Here is a 24,195-nt window from a genome sequence, read left to right as displayed (position 1 = left end):
AGGGAAAGATTCAGTAGAAGGCAGAAATGGATGATGCAGAAGGGTGATGGAAATTTTTTTTAAGTGCAGAGGCTTCAAGAAGGAGGAAAACATTAAGATCCTAAGCACAAATGGTGGGGCAGGGCCTTGATAGGCAGCAGCATTTGGTCTACAGTGACAGGAAGAAGGCCAAGAGTGATCTGGTGAATGTGTGACCTGTCTGATCATTGCCGCTTTCTCAGTGGAAAGTGTGGCTGATATAAGCACAGAATGGAAGGAATAAAATTAGCTAAACGTTACATCTTGAGCAGGCAAAATGTTTGGTAGTATATTTTAAAATGCAACAAGTGAAGAGGGATTCAAAGCAATTAAATGAAGTAGGGTAGGAGGAGAACTTGATGAATTTTTAATTTAAGATATGTCCGTCTTCTTCTAAGGTAAATGAGAATGTGACGTTAAGCGATGACTCATTACAAGAGGAATTAGTCAAAGTTGATAATACGGCGGAAATTCCCTGGATACAACAAAAAAGCCAAGAGGTATTTATAAAACATGAGAGAAGTTTGAAATAATGCTTTGTAGGGGTGCCAAATAGATTAGTTTCCTGTGAAACCCCTTGGAAAGTTAGAAAGTGGAAAGAGATACTACTTGGCAGACCATTACATCGTATAAGTGTACCTTCCCTGAAAGCAGGCAAACACACTAAACACGGCCCAGTGTTTTAGATAAAGTTATGCGAGCTTTAAGTGCTGTACTTAGGCTAATACGTAACCCGAGAAGAGTGTCCACGTAGGCCAAAGCAAAGAATGAACTAACATACCTCATGCTGAAGTACATTTAGGGGGATGCTGCACGGTAGGCTTAAATAAAAGGGGTGGGCCCGCAACAGAAGAGACATTGTGGCTTCTGATGTGCAGAAAGGTGACATAGGTGGCAGCTTGTGTCTGGATTTAGCTTGCTTATCTAGTCTCATTCAAGTTCCCAATAAAATAGCAGACTAGTTTTCTGTTATCAACTGTTCTTTAATTTTTCACTAAATTATTTTCTTTCTGTTGGCCTTATCATTGACCTCAGTTCCAAGTTGCTTCAGTGGCCACTTACATAGTAGCAATTTAGACTTAAGCAAAGTATTGCAGTGGTATTATTTCATGTACACTTTATATTATTAGTCTTTAATTTTTTTCCTTATTTCTGTTTCTAGGGAAGAGCTATCTGTGTATCTAAGTATGTACATATGTATCCATCATCTTGCTATTGTCCCTGTTGCTTGTTTAAATGATGTACTTTCTCCATTCCAGGCCATCAAAAATGAGGTTAAACTGTTTTCCAACAAAAGGAAAGAGATAAAAAGAGGAATCAAAGCCCTTGCTAAAACTGTAAGTGTTGCGATTCCATATACTAATACATTTGGCCCTCGGTCTAAAATTACATTTTGAACTTTATTTTGTTCAACCCAGCATGAGACACTACACCCTATTTTTTTCTCTGCCTGTAATCTTAGTTTTCTTGGGCACTTTAATAGAGTATAATTTTTATCATACCATACAACATATAAAGAGTGGTTTTCTTCCTGTCTTCCCCAAATACTGTCTTTAATACTTATTTTTGTCAAAGTTATACATTTACATTTTTACAAATTAAATAATACAGAGTTATGTAATTAAAAATAATGTTTTGGGGGCTTCCCTGGTAGCACAGTGGTTAAGAACCCGCCTGCCAGTGCAGGGGACACGGGTTCGAGCCCTGGTCTGGGAAGATCCCACATGCTGCGGAGCAACTAAGCCCGTGCACCACAACTACTGAGCCTGCACTCTAGAGCCCACGAGCCACAACTACTGAAGCCCGTGTGCCTAGAGCCCGTGCTCCGCAATAAGAGAAGCCACCGCAGTGAGAAGCCTGCGCACCACAACGAAGAGCAGCGCCTGCTCGCTGCAACTAGAGAAAGCCCGCGCACAGCCACAAAGACCCAATGCAACCAAAAATAAATAATAAATTTTTAAAAAATGTTTTTTCTAGCAGCACCTGCTCTACTTTTCTTCACTCTGATTCCTGCAATCCTGAGGTAAATGTTTTCAGTTCTTTCAGCCTTTTTGTTTGGATATTTACCTCCATCTTTATAATGGTCTTCTTAATACTGCTATTTCTTGATATTTCTATTTTGACACTCGCTGTGGGCTTTCTGGTATGGAAGATGAGTACTCAGGTTCTTTTACACCCTCCACCACTACTGTATGCACATAAATCAATACTCAGTAGGTACACTATTATAGTTATATAAATATTCTTCAAAGCTGAGCCACATGGTATATTATGACTACATTTCCATTTTTACAACTTTATTTTTCCTGGAATTAACAATTGCCTTTGTTTTAGAGTAAGCCTTTCTATTCAAACTCTCTCAAAATGCTAGATACCTGAGGTAATCAATCTGTCAGTGAATTTGTGTGTGTGTGTGTGTGTGTGTGTGTGTGTGTGAGACCTCCGTTCTAGAGCTTTCTATGTTCCAGCACTAGTCTACGCACCTTGCTCTCTAGACCAGGCACACAGCTGCTGTTCTAGGGACTTCTCTTGTCCATCTTCCTGGGAAATTGTCTCACCTGCCTCCTGAGTTAGAGCCCTTATTTCCAGAGTCCTGTGTGTTTTTCTTTGTCTTCTTCGTGTGCATCTTCCAGTAGCTTTCTAAGCAGGACTGCTGTGCGGGCCCATACTTGGGAACATCATTTATCATGCAGCTGTGCTAGTGTCATTCAAATGTAATACAGAGTGAGTGGTGCCTGCCCCCTAGAGGTGTACAGTGCTTTGGCTCTGTTCTTGAGAAAGGGTACACAGGAGGTACAGTTTTTGAGACGTGGTTTTTCTCAAATACAATGATTTACCCTCAGAATTTTGAAGACTTGCTCCATTGTCTTTTAGCTTTCAGTGTTTGCTTTAGAGAATTCAATATCTTTTTTTTTTTTTTTGCGGTACACGGGCCTCTCACTGTTGTGGCCTCTCCCATTGCAGAGCACAGGCTCCGGACGCGCAGGCTCAGCAGCCATGGCTCACGGGCCCAGCTGCTCCGCGGCATGTGGGATCTTCCTGGACCGGGGCACGTACCCATGTCCCCTCCATCAGCAGGTGGAATCTCAACCACTGTGCCACCAGGAAGCCCTCAATATCTTTTTGATTCCCAGTTCTCTAGGTAACCAGATTTTTATCTCTGGAAACTTACAGGATCCTTTCTTTTTCTCTGGTGTTTGGAAATTTTACAATATGCACCTTCATACATTTGATGGATATTCTTGATTTGCTGGTGCAGACATACTCTTCACCCTTTTTCACCCTGCTCCTAGCCCCAAGAGGCTGGCCTCTGTGGATGGCATCAGTGAGCTCTCTTGCCTCTGTCTTCTGTTTGGGTTTAGACAGTGAGTGGCATCGGCAGATGATCAAGGGGCAGGAGAAGACAAGGTCAGAGTCTTTATTTCTCCAGTTTCCTCTCTGTGGTGTTATGAGTTGGCAGTGACTGCTAGCCCTCTCCTACAGCTACTGATCTCCCCAGGTTCTAGTAACCACTTCCCATCCTTGCCTTTCAGACCTGGGAGTGGTGATAGCTTCCTGTGGTTGCTCACTTGAGATGCTTTATTATGCCTTGCTGATTTCCCTTACCATGCCAAATCTGTTTTAAAGGTCCCTCTCCCCATTTATGCCATTTGAGCGTGTCATTCTGTTTCATACCAGGACCCTAGCTTGTTTGGGCTTTCTTGTCTCTTTCATGTGCTAGGCACTGGAGCACTTTTAACAAGAAACCTTTCTCTTTCAGGTGTGGGAAATGTTCTTTAATTATTTCTTTGGTAATTTCCTCCCCTTAGTTTTTGTTTTCCTGATTACCAATGAGGCTGAACATCTTTTCATAACTCTGAAGACTGAATTTCCTCTTCTATAAATTCCCTGTTCATGTCCTTTGCCAATTTTTCTATCGGGTTGCTGGTCTTTTTCTTGTTGATTGTAGAAGTTCTTTATTTTTATTTTTAACTTATATTTCTTTATAATAATTAGCATTAGCTAAGCTGTGGTAACAAACTCCAAAAATATAATGGCATAGGGATGAGAAGTTTATTTCTTTCCTATATAATAATTCTGGGTAGGTGTTCAGGTCAGCAGCTGCTCTGTTCCATGCAGTCATTCAGAGACCCAAGCTGACAGAGACTCTGCTGTCTCTAGCACATGGCTTCTAAGGTTGCCTTGCTTGATCTCATCCCACTCAGCTGGAAGAGGAAAAGAGCATGGAGGCGTGCATTGGGCAAATCTGGAGGTAGCCCTTATTATTAGGTTGCACCACATGAGATTGCTGTTTTATATGGTTCAGCCCAATATTTTCTGTTTTGTCTCAACTTTTATACTGTGCCTTTTTATTTATTTTTTATATTTATTTTTTATATAAATTTATTTATTTTATTTATTTTGGCTGCGTTGGATCTTTGTTGCTGTGCGCAGGCTTTCTCTAGTTGCAGCGAGCCAGGGCTACTCTTCATTGTGGTGCGCAGGCTTCTCATTGTGGTGGTTTCTCTTGTTGTGGAGCACGGGCTCTAGGCGCACGGACTTCAGTAGTTGTGGCAGGTGGGCTCAGTAGTTGTGGCTTGCTGGCTGTAGAGTGCAGGCTCAGTAGTTGTGGCGCACGGGCTTAGTTGCTCCGTGACATGTGGGATCCTCCCGGACCAGGGCTCAAACCCGTGTCCCCTGCACTGGCAGGCGGATTCTTAACCACTGCACCACCAGGGAAGTCCCTATACTGTACCTTTTTAAACGCAAAAATTTAAAATTATGATCCGAGCGTATTGATCATTTATAGCTTTTGCTTTATGTGCATGATTTTTAAAGGCTTCCAAATCTCACGTATTTTCTCCTGATACTCCTTTATTTCACCTGTAATTTACTTTTGTGAGTGGATATGAGGTATAGATCTAACTTTGTTTTTTCAAATAAGTAGCACATTTCACCAATGCTTTTTATTGAATATACCATCCTTTTCCCGCTAATTTGCAGTGCCTCCTTCATCAATCCCTGGATTCCCATGAATACGGAATTATTTCTAGACACTCTATGTTCTGATATTGAGCATTGATCTTTTCCTTAGCCAATTCCAAACTATTTTAATTGCTATAGCTTTATAAAATGTTTTTATATCTTGAAAGTAATTCTCCCTTCGCTCTTCACTTTCAGAAAATGTTGGCCTCTTTATGCACACTTACTTTTTCATCTGAATTTTAAAATTAGCTTGTTGAGCTCTGTAAAAATCTCTGATTTGATTTTAATTGAGAATAACTGCTTACAGTGTGATTTGGTGAAGAATTTATTTGCCATCTCTGAAATTTAATACATATATATTGTATATATTTATAAAATATATAAATATTATATATTATGTATTACATATAAATAAATATATATCTTTATTCAAATTTTTAACAAGTTCTTTAGTGAAGTTTTATAGTCTAAAAGTGACTTTGTATACATCTCTTATGAAGTCTTTTGTGAGTGGAATATTTTCTATAACATTTTCTAATTGGATACTACTGGATATGAATGTTACTAATTTTATATATGACCACCTTGCTGAATTCTCTTTTTTTTTGCTCTGTGCTTTTTCATTATTTTTTTTTTACATCTTTATTGGAGTATAATTGCTTTACAATGGTGTGTTAGTTTCTGCTTTATAACAAAGTGAATCAGTTATATATATATATATATATATATATATATATATATATATACACATATGTTCCCATATCTCTTCCCTCTTGCGTCTCTCTCCCTCCCACCCTCCCTATCCCACCCCTCCAGGCGGTCACAAAGCACCGAGCTGATCTCCCTTGATCTCCCTGTGCTATGCGGCTGCTTCCCACTAGCTAGCTATTTTACATTTGGTAGTATATATAAGTCCATGCCACTCTCTCACTCTTTATAATTGAAATTCCCTATTATAATTTCACTACACCAGTTCAGCAAGCTTGGGAAGAAGATGTGTAGGAGATCTGACTTCAGCAGGTATTCCAGTCTACCTTTTGCTGAGCTCTGTCCTGGGGACCCATGGGGCCATGACGCATCATTCAGATCCAACTGATTTTCATCCTTCAGACTTTACAGTTTCCATGCTATTGAAGGATCCTTTTCTTCCCCCTCTTAATTGCAGTGTTGGATTTATTGATTTATTATACACTTTTTTCCTCTTAATTTTATGGATTGGGGCAAGAGAGGAAGATTGTAAAGCCCATTCTCAGTCAATTTTGAAACTGAAGTCCTCATTTTTTTCTCTCATATTGTCTTTGTTGTTTTTGTTTATTTGTAAGGGCTCTTTATATTTTGAAGATATTACTATTTTGTCATATATGTTGTAATGTGTACCCTTTGTCACTGAATTTTTTTGAAGCTATAAACTTTTAAAGATATTTTTATTATAGAAATGTTCAAATATATATAAAAGTGGAGGGAATAATAATATAATAAATCTAATCACCAATATTTTTGCCTCTATACACCATCCACTATCCTCTCCCCTGATTGTTTTGAAAAAGACCCCAGTTGTCATATCATTTCACCTTTAATTATTTAAGTATATGTGTCTAAAAGATAAGAACTCTGAAAATACTTAATAATAATACTACTAGCACAGCTAAATATCAGTAATTCCTTAATATCATTACATATTTTTGTTGTTTTTAGATAAATGAGCTTTTATGGCTTAAACCTTAAAACCTAAATAAGCCTATTACCTAATTCTTTATTTGATAGTTACATTTAGATAAACAGAATATCTATTTTTTTTTTTTATTGATTGCTGTCTCAAGAGACTCAGAAAACCATCCCTTTAAAGTTTAATTCTTTGCTTGTCTCCATCCTTTACAATTGGAAAATTCAGATTCTGGACATGATGGAAGAAAATGAAGCAGTAGATAATATTGCAAAATTAGAGCAACAAGAATTTGGCCTGGATCTTGAAGAACTGGAAAGACTCCACGATGAAAGTGAGGAAGAAGTGGCAAAGGTATGGAAAAATCTGGTTTAAGCACCATAAAGATTTAATAAAGAAAGTAAAAAGAAAATAGGTAGGAGAACTTTTCTAGGATAATGCAAATAAAACAAACTTTTTCCAGCGTGATGTGAATACAGCAAATTTAGTGCATACAAATGGAATGAGTCAGAGAATTATTGAATTTGGGAGTCAGGGAAAAGAAGAACATCTAGACCAGCCAGACATCTGATGTTTGTCTCTCCCCCATGAGATTAGTGCCAACCATCTTCCACCATATATTTGAACATTTTTAGAGATTTCCTCAGCCACCTCATACCAACTTCAAACATTTTTGGTTTAGTAACAAGCCCTTTCTTAATTAGAGTTGAAATCTTTCTCCCTGTACTCACTGATTCTTCTACTCTTTGAGCACCATCTCTGTAGCCACTGTGAAAGTGCTTAGAGAAGACTAGCAATTACCAGGTTTCCTATGTATCTTGTCTAGGCTAACTATCCCAGCTCCTATGGTATCATATACTGTAGTTTTAATAGTTTTATTATTATTGTAGTTTTCCTCTAATTTCGTTTTATTTCTGTATGGCACCCACAAAAGAATTTTAATTATTATCTTTCCAGTTTAGAGAAAAGCATAAACTGAAACCTCCATTTTTCTAGGTACTGTACTTCTATTAATTCACCCTTTGCATTGTTTTGTGGCAGTCACAACACATTGCTTACTCATATGGATTTTATTTTGGGTAAAAGCCTTAAGAGTGTTTTACACAGGACGTTCTTAAGCAACCTCTCTCTCAACCTGCACAGTACATTTGATTCTTTGAGTGTGCAAGTATAAAAACATTTTCCCCACTGAACAAGAGAATTAAATAATGCTGGATATAAGGACATTTAAGTGGATTATAGTTGGTTAAACAACTACACCAAAAAGAGACTTGTTATTTGACTGATGATTCTAGGAGAGAAATCTCCATGTGGCCCAGAACTCTGTCCTGTTAAACATGTTTATTAATGACTGGAGGGAAGATGTGAAAATGAGGCAGATCTGTCCAAATGGTAAATGACATGAGGCTGAGAATGAGAGGAAATATATTAACTAACAGAATTAATACCAAAAGTACCTCAAGGGACTAACTCAAGGAGATAAAATTCACCTGGATATTCATTCACCCATCCATTCATTCATTCTGCAACATTTATTGAACACCTATTACATGCCAGGCACTACTGTAGGTGCTGGGGATACAATGAATAATACAGATAGGTCCCACCCACATGGGCCTACTCTAGTAGAGAACAGAGACCATAAACAAATCTCTATATATTATATGATGGAAACAAACCAGATTCGATAATAGATGTGGGGGATCTACTTCTGTGGTCAGAGAAGACAACTTTAAAGAGGGAACCTTTCAGTTGCAAACTAAGAGAAGAGAGGGAGCTGGCTATACAAAGATCCGAGGAAAGAGAATGTCAGGCAAAGGGAGCAGCAAGAACAAGGGCCCTGAAGCAGAAATTGCTCAGCGTATTCCAGGGCTAGAAAGGCCAGAAAGGCTGTAGCACAGTGGACAGGAGAGGGCCTCACAGAATGAGGTGGGAGAGGTAGGCAGAGGCCAGCTCTGAAGACCTTGTATGTTGTGGTGAGGAATTTGGCTTTTGTTTTTAAACATACAACAGGAAGCTATTAGAAATGATCCCTTTTTCTTATTATAATAGATAGGCACCAGTCTAGGGGCTTTTTGAATGTTATTTGATCATCATAGCAATCCAAAAAGGTAGGTTATTGTTTTCCCCACTTAAGAAAACTAAGGCTTAGGTGGTCGAGTCACTTGGCTAGGAGCCCACAACTCGAGTCTGAGCAGGTAAGCAGTCCTGGTCTGCCCAGGCTTCTGGCTCATCCTCCTCGGCCCTGGCCTCACAGGCCTGGAATGCTACCTCCTATTCTGGCACCAGGTCCTCCCAGCCCATTCATCTTGATCACTCTAAAATGAGTTCGGCTTAGGTGCCTGCCCCTATCCTCACCCTCTCATTGCTTTTTTCTCCAAGCTCTTGTCTGACCACTCGGCCCCAAGAACCTGCTCCTCTGGACTGTTGACCTACTGACCACTGATGAAGCCACTCTGCTCACCTGACCCCCACCCTGTGCCTCTGCCCCAGATGCCCCCACCCCTTGATGCTTATCAAATTCCCATGCATCCCTCCAGGAGCCTCCTTGATTCTCTGTCGCAGGCTTTGGTACAGAGAAAGGCTCTTCACGTGCTCATTTCCCTCACGTTGTTTAGTTTTCCTGAGCTCTGGGCTTTTGAAGAGATATCAGCCCTAGATTGGGCGTGATAGTAGAACCAGACAGTCCAGGACAGAACAGTGCTGGCAGATGGCGCCATAAATCCACCTGGGAGCAGAACACTAACCCCTGGGAAGAGCTAAGGATCCCAGTCCTAAAGGGACCAGGCTACTAGCCCACCCTGGCCAGGATCTCAACAATAGGGCAAAGACCAAAGCCCAGTAATGACCACCTAGACACAGTATTAGCATTATTCTGGAGGGATTGATAAATAGCCTCAAGAGTAGCAAGGGGAGGAATGGAAAAGCCTGGGGATCAGACAGGTTCTGACAATTAATATGCCAAAACAGCTGTTTAAGAAAAACTAATTTAATACTACAAAGCTACAGTAATCAAGGCAATATGGTACTGGCACAAAAACAGAAATATAGATCAATGGAACAGGATAGAAAGCCCAGAGATAAACCCACGCACCTGTGGTCAACTAATCTATGACAAAGGAGGCAAGGATATACAGTGGAAAAAAGACAGTCTCTACAATAAGTGGTGCTGGGAAAACTGGACAGCTACATGTAAAAGAATGAAATTAGAACACTCCTTAACACCATACACAAAAATACCCTCAAAATGTATTAGAGACCTAAATGTAAGACCGGACACTGTAAAACTCTTAGAGGAAAACATAGGAAGGACACTCTTTGACATAAATCACACCAAGATCTTTTTTGATCCACCTCCTACAGTAATGGAAATAAAAACAAAAATAAACAAATGGGACCTAATGAAACTTAAAAGCTTTTGCACAGCAAAGGAAACTACAAAGAAGACGAAAGGACAACCCTCAGAATGGGAGAAAATATTTGCCAACGAATCAACGGACAAAGGTCTAATCTCCAAAATATATAAACAGCTCATGCAGCTCAATATTAAAAAAACAAACAACCCAAACCAAAAATGGGCAGAAGACCTAAGTAGACACTTCTCCAAAGAAGACGTACAGATGGCCAAGAAACACATGAAAAGCTGCTCAACATCACTAATTATGAGAGAAATGCAAATTGAAACTACAATGAGGTATCACCTCACACCAGTTAGAATGGGCATCATCAGAAAATCTACAAACAACAAATGCTGGAGAGGGTGTGGAGAAAAGGGAACCCTCTTGTACTGTTGGTGGGAATGTAAATTGAGACAGCCACTATGGAGAACAGTATGGAGGTTCCTTAAAAACTAAAAATAGCATTACCATATGACCCAGCAATCCCACTACTGGGCATATACCCAGAGAAAACCATAATTCAAAAGACACATGCACCCTAATGTTCATTGCAGCACTATTTACAATAGCCAGGACATGGAAGCCACCTAAATGCCCATCAACAGACGAATGGATAAAGAAGATGTGGTACATATATACAATGGAATATTACTCAGCCATAAAAAGAAACGAAATTGAGTTATTTGTAGTGAGGTGGATGGATCTAGAGACTGTCATACAGAGTGAAGTAAGTCAGAAAGAGAAAAACAAATATCGTATATTAATGCATATATGTGGAACCTAGAAAAATGGTATAGATGAACCGGTTTGCAGGGCAGAAATAGAGGCACAGATGTAGAGAACAAACGTATGGACACTGAGGGGGGAAAGAGGCGGGGTGGTGGTGGTGGTAGTGTGATGAATTGGAAGATTGGGATTGACATGTATACACTAATATGTATAAAATAGATAGCTAATGAGAACCTACTGTATAAAAAAATAAATAAAATTAAATTTTAAAAAAAGCATCAATGAAATCCAAAGCCAATTCTTTGAAAAGATTGATAAAATGAATAAGCCTATAGCTAAGCTAAGAAAAAAGAGATAGATACAATTACTAATGTTAGGAAGAAAACAGGGACATCACTACAGATTCCATGGAAATTAAAAAGGAATAAAGGCATTCTATGTTTTTGAAGATTATATTGTTACATTCTCTAGCACAGAGATTCCTCAGCCATGTCCAGTCTACCATCATGTCCAGAGCTCATCAGATACCTTCTTTATTTCTAAATAAAGAACATTTTTGATCTCTGAAAAAAAAGAGAAAAAATAATTTAAAACTGTATTAGCCATTAACTCAATGGGTAAAATCAAAATAAATAAAACGCAAATTAAACAAGGTATTTGTTCAGACAATGAATAAAATAAACATGAATAAATGAGTGAATGAATGAATAAATAAATAAGACATTTTCTAATCTGGGAGATATTATTTTCAGCTAGTTTGCTAACGATCTGCCAACAAAGTGAAATGCCAAAAAAAGAGGTTCTGTACAACATTGTAAATCAACTATACTTCAGTAAAACAATTAAAAAAAAAAAAAGTTTCTGAAGAGGACCCTAAGGACTAAGGATTGTTGGGTGTCACTTTCATGCCAGCTCTTTTTGGCAAACTTTATTAAAATAAGAATACTTAATCACTTAAGGAGGTAAAACTAATTGAGGTAACATATGTTTCTAAATGGCAAAAGGTACATCATACGATCCCCAAGAATAGTGGAACATTCATTTCACAGCGGACATAAACAATAGAAGAATATAGTGCAATAAAACCCCAAGACAGAGGTCACAAAATGCCACTTCAAATATGCATTGACAAGGATTAAGCCAATATTTACATATTTCAAACTTTTCTAATAAAACGGGAAGACTTGGCACAGTGGGTTTGCTTTACCACCTTGCGCCAACCAGGCAGATCTGTGATGGTGTGTGTGTTAGCTATCCAGCTACCATGGCTGTGCAACTGCCCACACACCTGCCTTGGCTCCTGTGTAGGACCTGCCTGCCTTAGTGGTGTTTGTGTTGACACCCTAGTCCTCAAGGAATGGAATCCTAAGTCTCCAGACTAAACCAAAGACAGGGAAATATCCCCCTCCAAGTGCATCTGGTTTTTACAATTGAGATTGTTTTTGAGGCCACATTTTCATTCTTACTTTTCCCTTCATTTGTGCTCCTTAAGATAAGAAAGGATGCTGAGATGCAAAACCTAGCCAAGAGATATTTGGCTGAACTTATCAAAGAAGAATGCTGGAATTCGATGGCTGTGAAAGGCCGAGCTCTTAAGGTAACAGATAGAACTTCAGGTACAACACCTTTGCCAATGAAAATTTTCATGGAAAGTCTCATGGCAGAAAATTTTAAAAAGAAAAAGTTTAAGAAAATCCATATATAGGAAAGCATTCGAAGCACACCTTGCTCCTTCTTGTACTGACTCCACCTCGATGTGTCATTTTCCCTTGTCTCGTTCTTTCCTCTCTACTCAGTCCCCATGTGCTTCTAAGCCAGTAACTCTTAAACTTTGTTTCAGCACCTGTTTCGCTCTTTCTTCTACGACACCACCTGCATCCGCATCCGGGTCTCAATATCTGTCTATTCCAAAAAGCCACTTCACTCACATTCCACACAGATTGAAAACTAGACATAATATTATTCACATTTCTTTTTTTTATATAAATTTATTTATTTTATTTATTTATTTTTGGCTGCGTTGGGTCCTCGTTGCTGTGCGCGGGCTTTCTTTAGTTGCGGTGAGTGGGGGCTACTCTTCGTTGCGGTGCATGGCTTCTCATTGTGGCTTCTCTTGTTGTGGAGCACAGGCTCTAGGCACATGGGCTTCAGTAGTTGTGGCACGTGGGCTCAGTAGTGTGGCTTGCCGGCTCTAGAGCACAGGCTCGGTAGTTGTGGCGCATGGGCTTAGTTGCTCTGCGTATTATTCACATTTCTACCTGTACCTGCCTTCACGTTTTCTTTTCCTTTTTTTTTTTTTTAAATATTCACAGTGAGATTTTTATGATCTTTTTTTTTCATTTATTTTTTTATTTTTGGCTGTGTTAGGTCTTCGCTGCTGTGTGCGGGCTTTCTCTAGTTGCGGTGAGTGGGGTCTACTCTTTGTTGCGGTGTGTAGGCTTCTCATTGCGGTGGCTTCTCTCGTTGCGGAGCATGGGCTCTAGGCGCACGGGCTTCAGTAGTTGTGGCATGAGGGCTCAGTAGTTGTGGCTCGCAGGCTCTAGAGCGCAAGCTCAGTAGTTGTGGCGCACAGGCTTAGTTGCTGCGCAGCATGTGGGATCTTCCTGGACCAGGGCTCGAACCCATGTCCCCTGCATTGGCAGGTGAGTTCTTAACCACTGCGCCACCAGGGACACCCCTGTCTTCACATTTTCTAAAGGACTGTTTTTTGTGCCTTTTTATTGAGGTTCCTCCCAACACAGTTTCCCTCTTTGTGTAGGGTGACCAAGAGTCCCAGTTTATGCCTGTGGTCCTAGAGTAACTATTAACAGCACCTTTTTCACTTTCAAATATGCCCCCTGTTTAGATAATGAAGTATTGATCACCCTCCATTTATGTGATTGAGTATTGCTCTAAAACAGGGTTTCTCGAGAACGGCACACTTGGGGCTGGATAATTCTTTGTTGTAGGGGCTGACCTAAGGATTGGAGGATTTTGCAACATCCCTGCCCTCTATCTACCAGGCGCCAGCAGACTCCATCACCCCAATCAGTGACAATCAAAAATGTCTCCAGACATTGCCAAATGTCCCTGAAGGGCTGGAGAGGATGGAGACAGTGGCCAGCAAAATCACTTCTGGTTGAGAAGCACTGCTCTGGAAATAAATCTTTCACAAAAGCACAGTATTTTTGTTGTTGTTGTTGTTGTTGTTTTTTGCGGTACACGGGCCTCTCACTGTTGTGGCCTCTCCCGTTGCGGAGCACAGGCTCCGGATGCACAGGCTCAGCGGCCATGGCTCACGGGCCTAGCTGCTCCGCGGCATGTGGGATCTTCCCAGACTGGGGCACGAACCTGCATCCCCTGCATTGGCAGGCAGATGCTTAACCACTGCGCCACCAGCGAAGCCCCAAGGACAGTATTTTTTATACAAAGTTTACACCAATACTGAAGGCATACATTGTTTTATTTTATTTCTTTTTTTTTTAATCGAAGTAGAGTTGATTTACAATGTTGTGACAATCTCTGCTGTACAGCAAGGTGACTCAGTTATACACATATAGACATTCTTTTTTTATATTCTTTTCCATCATGGTTTATCACAGGATATTGAGTAATGTTCCCTGTGCTATACATTAGGACCTTGTTGTTTATCTACATTTATTCTAAATGTAATAGTTTGCATCTACCAGCCCCAAACTCCCAGTCCATCCCTCTCCCTCCCTCCTTCCTCTTGGCAACCACAAGTCTGTTCTTTATGTCTATGACTCTGTTTCTATTTTGTAGATAAGTTCATTTGTGCCATATTTTAGATTCCACATATAAGGGGTATCATATGGTATTTGTCTTTCTCTTTCTTACTTACTTCACTTAGTGTGATAATCTCTACATTGTTTTATTTTAAAGAAAGCTTCCATGGGCCATTCCACTCATGCATGATAACCTATGAATGAATTCTGATGAGAGAAAACATGCCCCACTCTGCCCCGATACACACAATTGTTCTAAAAATGGATTTATTTCATTTTGCTCTTTTTTTCCCAAGTGCTTTCACATCCCATGTGTGGTTGAGAACTTCCCAATGAAAGAACGCACAGATGAAGAGTTGAAAGAATTGAAGAGAGTTGTGCAGCAAAAAAAGATTGAAGCAGAGTGTCTTAAAGTACAATTTTAAATATATATGTGTTTATATAAGTGACGTGTTTTGTTTCAGGATTTCCTTCCTACAGATTTGAGTTGGAATACTACTTAAAATACGTTTAGATATTGTTTGTGTTTATATTCCTCGTTTATGTGTAGGAATATATTCTAATGAATATAGGAGCCTATATCCACGTAAGGAGCCTATATCCTAACAGCATTGGCTATCCCTCAAATATGATGATATACTTTTAAAATTGAGATTTGGGATTTTGTTCTTGTCCTGGCCAGAAGTTCTTCATCCACACATACTCTTTTTACCACCTCTTATCACTGGGGATTGTGTTTTGAGATAGTTGGCCAAGGATGAAGTAGAATCTGTTTGGGTGGGATTTATGGTTTTCCTAAAGCAATCCTAGCTTTTTTTTTTTTCCCCCAGCAATCTCTGTCAAACCACTTAAAAACACTGCCCAACTGGTGTAGTTTCATTTTGGCCAGAACTTTGCATCCATTCTTTTTCTAAAACTAAAATGAAGGCATGCTTAATTCTTTTTACATACGCATATCAGTCCTATGTGACTAAGTTCCTTTGTAAAATGTGAAGAGAAAGTGTATTTTTTAAAGCTTAAGTACCAAGAAAGACTCAAAATATTTACAAGAAGCTGTCATCCTGACAGAAAAATATGAATATTACACACTATCAAGAAGAATTTTTACTCTTATGATTTATCTACAGTCTATCAATTTCTGAGGCTTTCTCTTCAGCAGGTTCAGGACATCACTTTAAATTCAGTTGTTGGCAAGACAATTAACATCTTAAAATGATTGTTGAGATAATTAAGTTGTCCCAAAATTGCCCTTTAGAGAATTCTTCTTATTGCATAACTTTCATTTCATCTTTTTCTATGTTTAGCTACAGAAGGAAATTGTAGAGGTTCAGTCTGCAGTTACCTTGGTCAAAAAGCATCATGAAGAGGAGGATGAAGAAGAGGAAGAAGATGGGACAGCAAAAGATACCAACTTGCCCAATTACCTGCTTGGTAGTCTGAGTACTGATCTTAGGGTACATACCTCTTTGTTGTCAAGCCAACTGGAACTTCATTCCAGAGAGGAGAAAATCAACCAAATTATATTACTGAAAGTGGGTGAATTTTTTCTTTACCCTTGAAAATCTCTAAAACTTTCCATGAGGTGTCTTGCAAAGGCTCAAATTGAAATCTAATGCCAATCAAATGATGTTTTTCAAGTACACAGAGAAATATCCACATGGCTAGCATCCATGTTCTTTAAACAGAGCTCGTGGACAAGAGTTGTTTTCATCTATTTGGAGTGGGTTCTGTGATATCAGGTTTTCTAAAGAGCACCCTCCACTAGCTAACACCGCAAACCATTTTTCTACTTAGATCTTCAGGCAACTCAAAGATCAAAGAAATCCTTGAATGCCACCTTCTAGGTAACCCAGATGTCAATTAGGACCTCCTTGTAAGATCAAGATGTGAATGCTTATCTATCTCCTTAATCTAGGAAAATACAGTTTCCTCTCTAAGATTTCTATAAGTGCTGGGGCTCAGGGATAAGGTATGGTGTCCTTCAGGCTCTAGGCTCCTACTCCTTGCTTTCCCCCAAACAAGTCAGTTTCAGAACACACCTGTACACGCCATGCCTACTAAAGGTTTTTGAAAACTCAGTCACTGAGATTGCACCAATGCAGACCGTTTGAAATTTAATGTTTGGCCATTCCTATTCCTGAAGATCCTTCAGCCATGTCTGCAATTTGAGTTCTAGCCTCCTGCTGTGTTACTCTGCTCTCCCTTCCTGTCTTTTTCTCTTCTTTTTCTCCTCCAATACCTAAAATTCCTGTGCATTTATACTGAGAACCGTTGAGTTATCCCTTTTGTTGCTTAGCTTCTGCTGACCTATGCCCTCAGTGTCTCACCTTCCTGCTGCTTTATTAAGGTGTTTTCCTACAAGAAAGTAATTTCAGCCTGAGAGAAATGCTGGTGCCAGCCATTAAGATCATTTTCTACCCTGCCTTAATGGTTTCATCTTCAGTAGGATAGATATATAGACTGAAGTCTGATGGTAAAGTCAAGTCTACTTTTAGTTTGACCCATCATTCTACTCATCAGCTGAGCTAGGGGCAATCCAGTTGGACCCACATCCACCTTAGTAAATGGCTGATCCAACTGGACAGCTTGGGTTCCCTTTCTACCTGAAAATGACCTGTCCATACAGAGGAAGAATATTGTGTGTAGTTGTGCTTCTCTGGAAGATTCTCCAGACCTCTATAGGCCATCTTTTCCTCACCTCCTCTCCCCAAACCTGGTTCCAAAGAAAAGATATTCCCCAACTTTAATACCGAATATTTCTTTCTAAATATTTTTATGATGGATTTTTTTAAGAACATACACAAAAGTAGAGAGAATAGCCCAAAGAGCCTCCAAGTAGCCATTACCCACTTATCAATATACCTGCACACTGAGTTACATTGTACATTTCTGGAAGTACATTGTAGTATAACAGTTATGCTGTTGCTTAACCTTACCCATGGTGGGATGCCACTATAGATTACTGAACCAAGAAGTGACTTAATATAAACAGTATTTTAGAAAGATTACTTTGCTTATAATTTGTAAAGTGATTTTGGAGGGAAAGTAAAGCTGTGGGACCATGTTGCCAGTAAAGGTATAATACATGGTGTGTTTATAATATATTGATATTTTAGGATATTATTTACAAGGTAAAAACAGCTTTCAATAATGAGTTTGATACGGCATATAAACAAAAAGAGATTGAAATTGCACATGTGAAGGAAAAAAATGTAAGAATTCAAGAAATCATTTTGGATCTGGAGTTGGAAGAATCAGTCTGGCAACCAGAATTTGAGGACTGTGAGAAGCCAGAGAGAACCCTTATTGTGGAAAGTACTGAGGTACGATTATCCGTACATCATCTCTTCCCTTCTTTCTCATGACATTTTCCAGGCTCTTATTTATTCTTCTTGTTTTTGCTACCAGAAGCAACCGTATAAGGTAGCATTCTTGGTTACAAGTAACAAAAACAGTTAACATAGCCCCAGCAATAATGGGGATTTCTTCTATGAATGCCATAGAGTCCAGAGAATATTTGGACACCAAGCCTAGAAAGAAGCAGGAACCACACACTGGAACCTTGTGGAGAGTCCAGAAGTGCTCTTTCTTCATCTCTTGACTCACTTCTCTCTGCATTTCAGCTGCCTCTAGCAGTTTCTATGTTATATCACCTATGCTCAAGAGAGCAATTTGTCCAAACTATAATCTCTTAGTCCTAGTCCTGGATTCGCCTGGGAAGGGGCCTCTTGGTCCAACTTGGGTCCAGCACCTGTACCCATGGAGGCTGGGTCACATAATGGGAATGAGGCTGATGGAGCTCCAGTAATTATCTAGCCATTAGAGTAGTATGGGTCCCAGAGAAAGGGGCTCTCTGGACAGCCTTCTTAAAAGGTGTTTGGCACAAATGCAGTTACAAATAAATGCTTAAAGAAGACAATTCAAATATAATCATATTTCATTTATAAAAAGTAACTCAAAGAGAACACCCTCGCTCACATGAAACCATCTTGATTACTTTGGGGCAAAAGATAATAGTGTTGCTTAGAAGTAATAACAAACACTTATACAGTCCCTGTTAACAGTAACCATCTATTTTTCTAACTCTCTCATTTTGGACCTCATCTTCATTCCAAGATAGGAAATTGGTTGCAAAATCTGGGTAGTCCCTCTATCTCCTTAATCCCTTCTAACCTCCTCCCGGTGTGTGGAAAGAAAGTATGGCTTGAATTTTGTAAGAATAACAGCAGGAAACCACATTTTCTCTTTCAGATTACAGCTCAGAGACATATTAATCCATGGCAAAAAGCCAAAACAGAATTGCTTGTGACCTGTGAAATGGAGCGATTGCTTCTGTCACGGGTATGCGGTTTTTTTAAATGGTACCTAAGACCCTTTTCCTTTTAGGGATATTTGTTCCTAATTTGGTTGAATAGTCTTGTACTCCACCATAGAAACACATCAAGGCATTTGTTGTGGTCAGAGTCACTGGGATCTCAGTGGCCTCCTCTTCTCCCCTCCATGCATGCCACTGCCCACCCTCCCCAATCCTAAATGCAGTCATTCTAACTTTGGGGACGGGGGGCTGTCCCCAGTGCCACTGGAGTGTCAGACCTCTGTCTCAGTGACCCTCTCTGACCTTGGCTTTTTCCGAAGGGCCCCACCACAAGACGCCGAGCCCTCGTGGACATGATGGGAGGAGTTCTGGAAGTCAAGAAGGAAGACATTTTGAGAATGGTGAGATTCCTGGTCATCCTTATGGAAGGTGGAATGGGATGGAAAGAGCTACTTAAATGTGACCATTTTTTCCCATGTGAACCTGAGTTGTGGAAATTCTACAGCGACAAATATACCACCCCCCAGTACCTTATAAACTTACCACATCAGGCAAAGAAGAAGAAGCTTGAAACACCAGGCTTGCCTTCCAATCTGATGAAAAGCAAACAAATGAACAACAACAACAAAACAACCACAGTTGTTTGGGTCTCTACAGAAAGTAGGGATAATACTGCACCTCTAATTTTCCAGATACACCAAGAAACATTCCCTTTGATACCTGACATAGGTATCCCTGGAGCTCAGGCATAGTTCTAGCTATGAAGATATCAACTCACACTTCTGAACTTGTCACCTAAGAGTCAGGGTACATCCCAAAATGCTTGCCCTCGCTTAAGTGACAGAAAAACCATTGTAACATTTTTTCATATCCTTTGGTCAAAGTGTTAGGTCATTGCCTTGCCAATGTGAAGAACTGTACCCTTTTAAAGGGCTCTTTTTTTTTAAACTGTAACAATAACTCTGAGTTTTACTGTATTGCTATATTTATGTTTAACCTAGAATATATGCTTTCCTTTATATCTTCAGGTGATTCCTCAACCTGCTTTCATGTCAAAACCTGATGCTTTGTGGTCTGAAAATGAAAGGAAACAATTCAAAGAGTATGAGAAAAAAGTCAAGGAATTAAATGAAGAAAGAGATAAGTATAGAAAGGTCAGAAGAGCAAAGAATATAACCTACCTTATCAAGGGTTTTGTTTCAGTATCTTTTCAAATGAAGTGCTCTTTATTTTCTCATTGTCTTTAGTAGTCTAGAGATGGTGTTTGGGCTTAAATTCTCAAGAGAATTTGAAGAAGCGAGTGGAGATAAATGTAAAGGCTTAGTACAATTTAAAACGAAAAGAACATGTAGCAATTTTTTAAAGTTCTTATTGATTTCAAATTTCACATCATTACAGTTCATTTGGTCCTTCATTCATTCTTCAAATATCTAATGAACACCTATGGTAGTATGTTCAAGGCACTGCAAGGTACTGCTCTCTATTGTCTATGTCAATTTGAGTTGTATACTGTTGTTTGACTTGCTCTCAATTTCAAGGAAAAGACGAGAGAAAAATGACACAGTCAATAAAGTTCTAATTTGAGATTTTTGCAATGCAGGTCTCCTTCCATCACAAAGAAACATTCCCACATTAAAAGTGCTTACAATTATAATAGAGATGTAAAAGGTGATGGTATACAACCAAGTAAATGATATTTATTCTTCTGTGAAGGAAGTAAAATCATACCATCCTTTGAGGCAGGGCAGTTTGTCAGCTTTATGGTGAACAATTCCTTTGAACGTATTGTTAACTTGTCCCTGTTTTTATTCACTGCAGTCCTCTAACAATGTCTTTGTGTATTATCCAAAATGAGTAGTTTTGAATGCAGTAAAGATTTCAAGAAGTTACAGAGTATAGATGCCTAAAGTGGTGCCATTTACTCCACAGTCTTGCACTGTAAAATAGTCTGCTGCCTACACCTTCACCCCCTGCTCCTTGGCCATGCTTACCTGGTAAAACCTCAGCCTTGATTAAACCAGGACTCAACCTTCTCTGCACCTGCACCATGCAGTGGGTAAAGGAAAAATACTGACTGGTTTCAGTCTAATGACCTTGACCTTTATTGGGTCCCTAAAGCTGCTCAACAATGCTATTCCCCCTAGCTTTCAATTTCCCCCTAGCTTTCAATTTCCCCCTAGCTTAATCCACATCACCTGGGGGAGCTTTTTTAAAATACAAATTCAGAATCCGTCATTCTGAGGACATAGAAGGACCCTGAGATTCTGCATTTCTAACAAGTAACCACATGGTGCAGCTTCTGCTGGTGGGTGGACTACAAGATCCTAGCAAGATCCTAGAGGGCCACTTTATGTGTTCTCCCCTATCCTCAAACCTCCAACACCTGACTGTCAACTCACTCTCACCTTATTTTCTTTTTCACTGGGAGAAGAGAAGCAACTAAAAGAGATTTTCCTTACGCCTCTCCCGCCACATCTACCACCCACCTGCATTGAATCCAGAGATCCTCCCTGCCTTTCTGTTCCTTATGGGTGAAATGGCCTTGCAGCTGCCCAAGCCTGGTCTTCCACTCGTGCACTAAGTCCCATCCCATCTTACCTGTTCAGTGCTGTTACTCCAGCAATTTGCCCCTTTTCCCTGCATTGTCAGTTTTCCCCCTCTACTGGATTTTTCCATAGACGCATGCTGTAGTCTTACACATTGTATACATCTCACATCTTATACAAAAGAAAAAAAGACTCCCTTGAACAGGATTCTGGAGTTCTTTCTATAATTCTTGTGACTTTGGGGTTAGTCTGAATTTATTGCAAAATAAAAAGTTAAAAGAAAAGAAAAAACAAACACTCCCTTGACTCCACTTTCTTCTCAATCCACTGCTCAATGTCTCCTCGAAAAACTGATGTTCACTGTCTCTAATTCCCCTCTTTTAAAAGGATCATTTTTTAAAAAAACTTTTGTGTTATGGAAAATGTCAAACATGTATAATGACCCTCTTATGCAGCTTCAACAATTATTGACTAATGCAAATCTTATCTCATTCTATACCTCTACCTATTTCCCTGACACTGAATTATTTTTTCACTCATTTGTAAAAAAATTTTTTTTTTAATTTATATTTTGGCTGCGTTGGGTCTTCATTGCTGCGCGCTGACTGGACTTTCTTTAGTTGCAGCAAGCAACTGCTACTCTTTGTTGCGGTGTGCACGGGCTTCTCATTGCGGTGGCTTCTCTTGTTGCAGAGCATGGGCTCTAGGCGCGTGACTTCAGTAGTTGCAGCATGCGGGCTCAGTAGTTGCGGCGCATGGGCTCAGTAGTTGTGGTGGCCGGGCTTAGTTGCTCCATGGCATGTGGGATATTCCTGGACCAGGGATCAAACCCGCATCTCCCACACTGGAAGGCGGATTCTTAACCACTGGACTACCAGGGAAGTCCCGGGAATGGGAGAAAATCTTGATGTGATGGATTCTGCATTGTATATTCATCCTTCCTACTTGGTCTCCCATCTCTCACCTCCCCTGCTTCTCATTTCTCAGCATCTGATACAGATCTGATACAGACATTTTTAGACAAAATTAGATTCCCCCAGGAATGCTTGAGGGAAAAACTTGTGTTTTTAACCAATATTCCTTGAGTTCCCACTATGTGCATATGTTAGATCCAAGGGACACGTGGTGAATAGAAAGACACAGCCCTCAACCCTCAGTGTTCACTATCTGGTGGTGAAGGGGGTTATATATTAACTGGACATTCACAAAATAATTATTTAACTACAGTGTGATAAATTAGGAGGACAAGTTCAAATGCCATCTATAACAGTAAACACAGAGGCACTGACTTAGATTGGGGTGTTCACCTGGTCCCCTTTACAGGCTGGCCTGCCCATCCCTTTGCTGCTGTGAGTGCTGCAGCTAAAGGCTTATACCCAAGGCCACTGGAGTCTTGTCCTTGGCTGACCAAGGGGGCATTATTGTCCAGAGACACCGCAAGGTTATACCGCTGCTCCCACCCAGAACGGCCAGCAACTGATGAGATGGGGGTATGAAAGTCCAGCCCTCTCAGCTCGAATTGGGACAGGTCAGCAGAGCCTCTCCATTACCCTTATACCCCTGAGAATCAGGCCAGGGCTGGGCCACCTGAAAGCACATCATAGCTCAGCTCCTGCCCCTTCCTACCCGTTTCCCTCACCCCCGTATAGGTGTCAAAAGAGCACTCCCTCTAGAAAACATGTGCACTGGAATCCTGTGCCAAACTTTGCTGCTAAGACTCAAGACGGTGCCCAAGGGCTTCCCTGGTGGCGCAGTGGTTGAGATTCCGCCTGCCGATGCAGGGGACACGGGTTCGTGCCCTGGTCCACGAGGATCCCACATGCCGCGGAGCGGCTGGGTCCGTGGGCCATGGCTGCTGCGCCTGCGCGTCCGGAGCCTGCGGGAGAGGCCACACCAGTGAGAGGCACGCATACCGCAAAAAAAAAGAGATAGTGCCCAAGGCTTCCTTGAGAAAGTGGCATTTGTTCTCACATTAGAAGAATGAGAAAGAATGAACAGGTTGAAGAGTGAGGAAGGGACAGCAGGCAGATGGAAAAGCATGGAGAAGGGCCTGCAATGAGAAGAGTGTGGGGCATCTAAGAACAGTTTTAGCAAAAGGCCATTTTGATATCATAAAAAGTTCCTTTCAGACCAGAGAGCTTCAAAGGCCTGAAAGCTCAGTGTTTTAAAAAAGGGTGCATAGGGGACCCTTGGACAATCTGGCCTCAGGAGGCTGAGTCTTTGGCCATTTGCCATATAATGATGCTTCCATTATCCAGAAACACCTGAACTTGATAAACAACTACTAGGAGGCCACAATTCATAGGATTTTTCCATTCCTATGAGATAGTGTCATAAATTATTATAAGCAAATTGGCCCAGAGCTGTATTTGTTTTATTTTTAATATTTCCTCATTGCTTAATTAGCCTAATTTAGGTGGTATTTCTCCTGGTATCATATATTTCTATACATTTTGCTAAACTTCTCTCTCCATAATCTTCCCAGGGTTAGTCTCTTCCTTTATTAAACCAGCATAGAGAAAACTTGTTTTTTTTAAATAAATTTAAAATAAATTTAAAATAATAACAACATTCTACCATCATAGTAATAATTGATTCAGGTGAGAATTATCAATGGATGCTAAAAGTTTGATGAGAAACAAGATTTTTTACATAGTCTCAAAGTATTTTCCCACAAATCAATTACAAATGGAAAAGTGGGAATGGTACAATAGAGAAACTAGCAGACGCTACCTAACCCAGTGATCACAGTTAACATCAGCCAAAGTGAAACGAAGCAGCATTGTGTCTCCTGAAGTGGTGCACTGGGAAGGATACAACATGATTTGTGGAGCAT

At 40.1% G+C, this 24,195-nt stretch overlaps 1 protein-coding gene across 1 annotated transcript in view; it reads left to right on the top strand.

Annotated features, from left to right (window-relative positions):
- Positions 1–24,195, top strand: part of CFAP43 (cilia and flagella associated protein 43) — a 102,609-nt gene that overhangs the window by 57,681 nt on the left and 20,733 nt on the right. Inside the window, exons 18-27 of the mRNA XM_007470441.1 lie at positions 417–518; positions 1,278–1,355; positions 6,875–7,000; positions 12,266–12,370; positions 14,795–14,911; positions 15,803–16,030; positions 17,615–17,821; positions 18,750–18,839; positions 19,134–19,214; positions 19,842–19,967. Coding sequence (XP_007470503.1) covers positions 417–518; positions 1,278–1,355; positions 6,875–7,000; positions 12,266–12,370; positions 14,795–14,911; positions 15,803–16,030; positions 17,615–17,821; positions 18,750–18,839; positions 19,134–19,214; positions 19,842–19,967 — 1,260 coding nt within the window. The remainder of the gene's footprint in view (positions 1–416; positions 519–1,277; positions 1,356–6,874; positions 7,001–12,265; positions 12,371–14,794; positions 14,912–15,802; positions 16,031–17,614; positions 17,822–18,749; positions 18,840–19,133; positions 19,215–19,841; positions 19,968–24,195) is intronic.

The sequence above is a fragment of the Lipotes vexillifer genome, unplaced genomic scaffold (assembly GCF_000442215.2).
Source record: "Lipotes vexillifer unplaced genomic scaffold, Lipotes_vexillifer_v1.1 scaffold916, whole genome shotgun sequence".
Lineage (NCBI taxonomy): Eukaryota > Metazoa > Chordata > Mammalia > Artiodactyla > Lipotidae > Lipotes > Lipotes vexillifer.
Note: the sequence above shows the minus strand (reverse complement) of the source record. Positions and strands in the feature narration are given on the sequence as shown.